Source organism: Phaethon lepturus, unplaced genomic scaffold (assembly GCF_000687285.1).
Source record: "Phaethon lepturus isolate BGI_N335 unplaced genomic scaffold, ASM68728v1 scaffold41215, whole genome shotgun sequence".
Classification (NCBI taxonomy): Eukaryota; Metazoa; Chordata; class Aves; order Phaethontiformes; family Phaethontidae; genus Phaethon; species Phaethon lepturus.
In genome coordinates, this window is record NW_010539180.1 from 1,318 (window position 1) to 1,972 (window position 655).

Sequence of the window (655 nt, forward strand, 5' to 3'; positions counted from 1 at the left end):
TGCTCAGGTTTGTGGCTTCTCCTGGGGAAAAGAGGGCCCTCAGGTTGGACCTGGCTCGCTACCCACCCAGGGAGAACCCCAGGCCAAGCACACTCCAGCACTCACCGATCACGGTTGGCTCCAGGTCCACAAAGATGGCTCTCGGGACATGCTTCCCGGCCCCCGTCTCACAGAAGAACGTGGTGGAGTCATCCCCGCCGCCGATGGTTTTGTCGCTGGGCATCTGCCCATCGGGCTGGATGCCGTGCTCCAGGCAGTACAGCTCCCAGCAGGTATTGCCCATCTGGACGCCGGCCTGGCCGACGTGGACTGAGATGCACTCGCGCTGGGGAGGGGGAGGCAGGGTCAGATCCTGGCACAACTCTGTCCAGCCCACCCCAGGGAGGGGGACCACTGCCTGGTGCCAGTGCCCCATGGCCACCTGCACAGGACCTGCCCCGGCCAGCAGCCCCAGGGAACACATTTTCTGCTGGGTGACCTCCCACGTGTCCCTAAGGGTCCCCACATGGCTGTCACTGCCCTCGGCCATGCACAGGCACCATGCTGGGTCAGGAGCTGGCCCTGGCATCCCTCTCACTCAGCCCATGTCGGGAGCCACCAGACCCACGGGCTCTGGACAGGGCTGTGCTCCAGCAGTGCAGGGAGCAAAGGCTGG

The 655-nt window shown here is 65.2% G+C and overlaps 1 protein-coding gene across 1 annotated transcript in view; it reads right to left on the reverse strand.

Moving 5' to 3' along the window:
* LOC104620745 (tubulin alpha-5 chain-like) overlaps window positions 1–320 on the reverse strand; it is a gene marked incomplete at its 3' end in the record, with an annotated part of 1,629 nt that extends 1,309 nt beyond the window's left edge. The window contains exon 1 of the mRNA XM_010287043.1: window positions 63–320. Within this exon, the coding sequence (XP_010285345.1) occupies window positions 63–283 (221 nt within the window). The remainder of the gene's footprint in view (window positions 1–62) is intronic.
* Window positions 321–655: the final 335 nt, after the last annotated feature.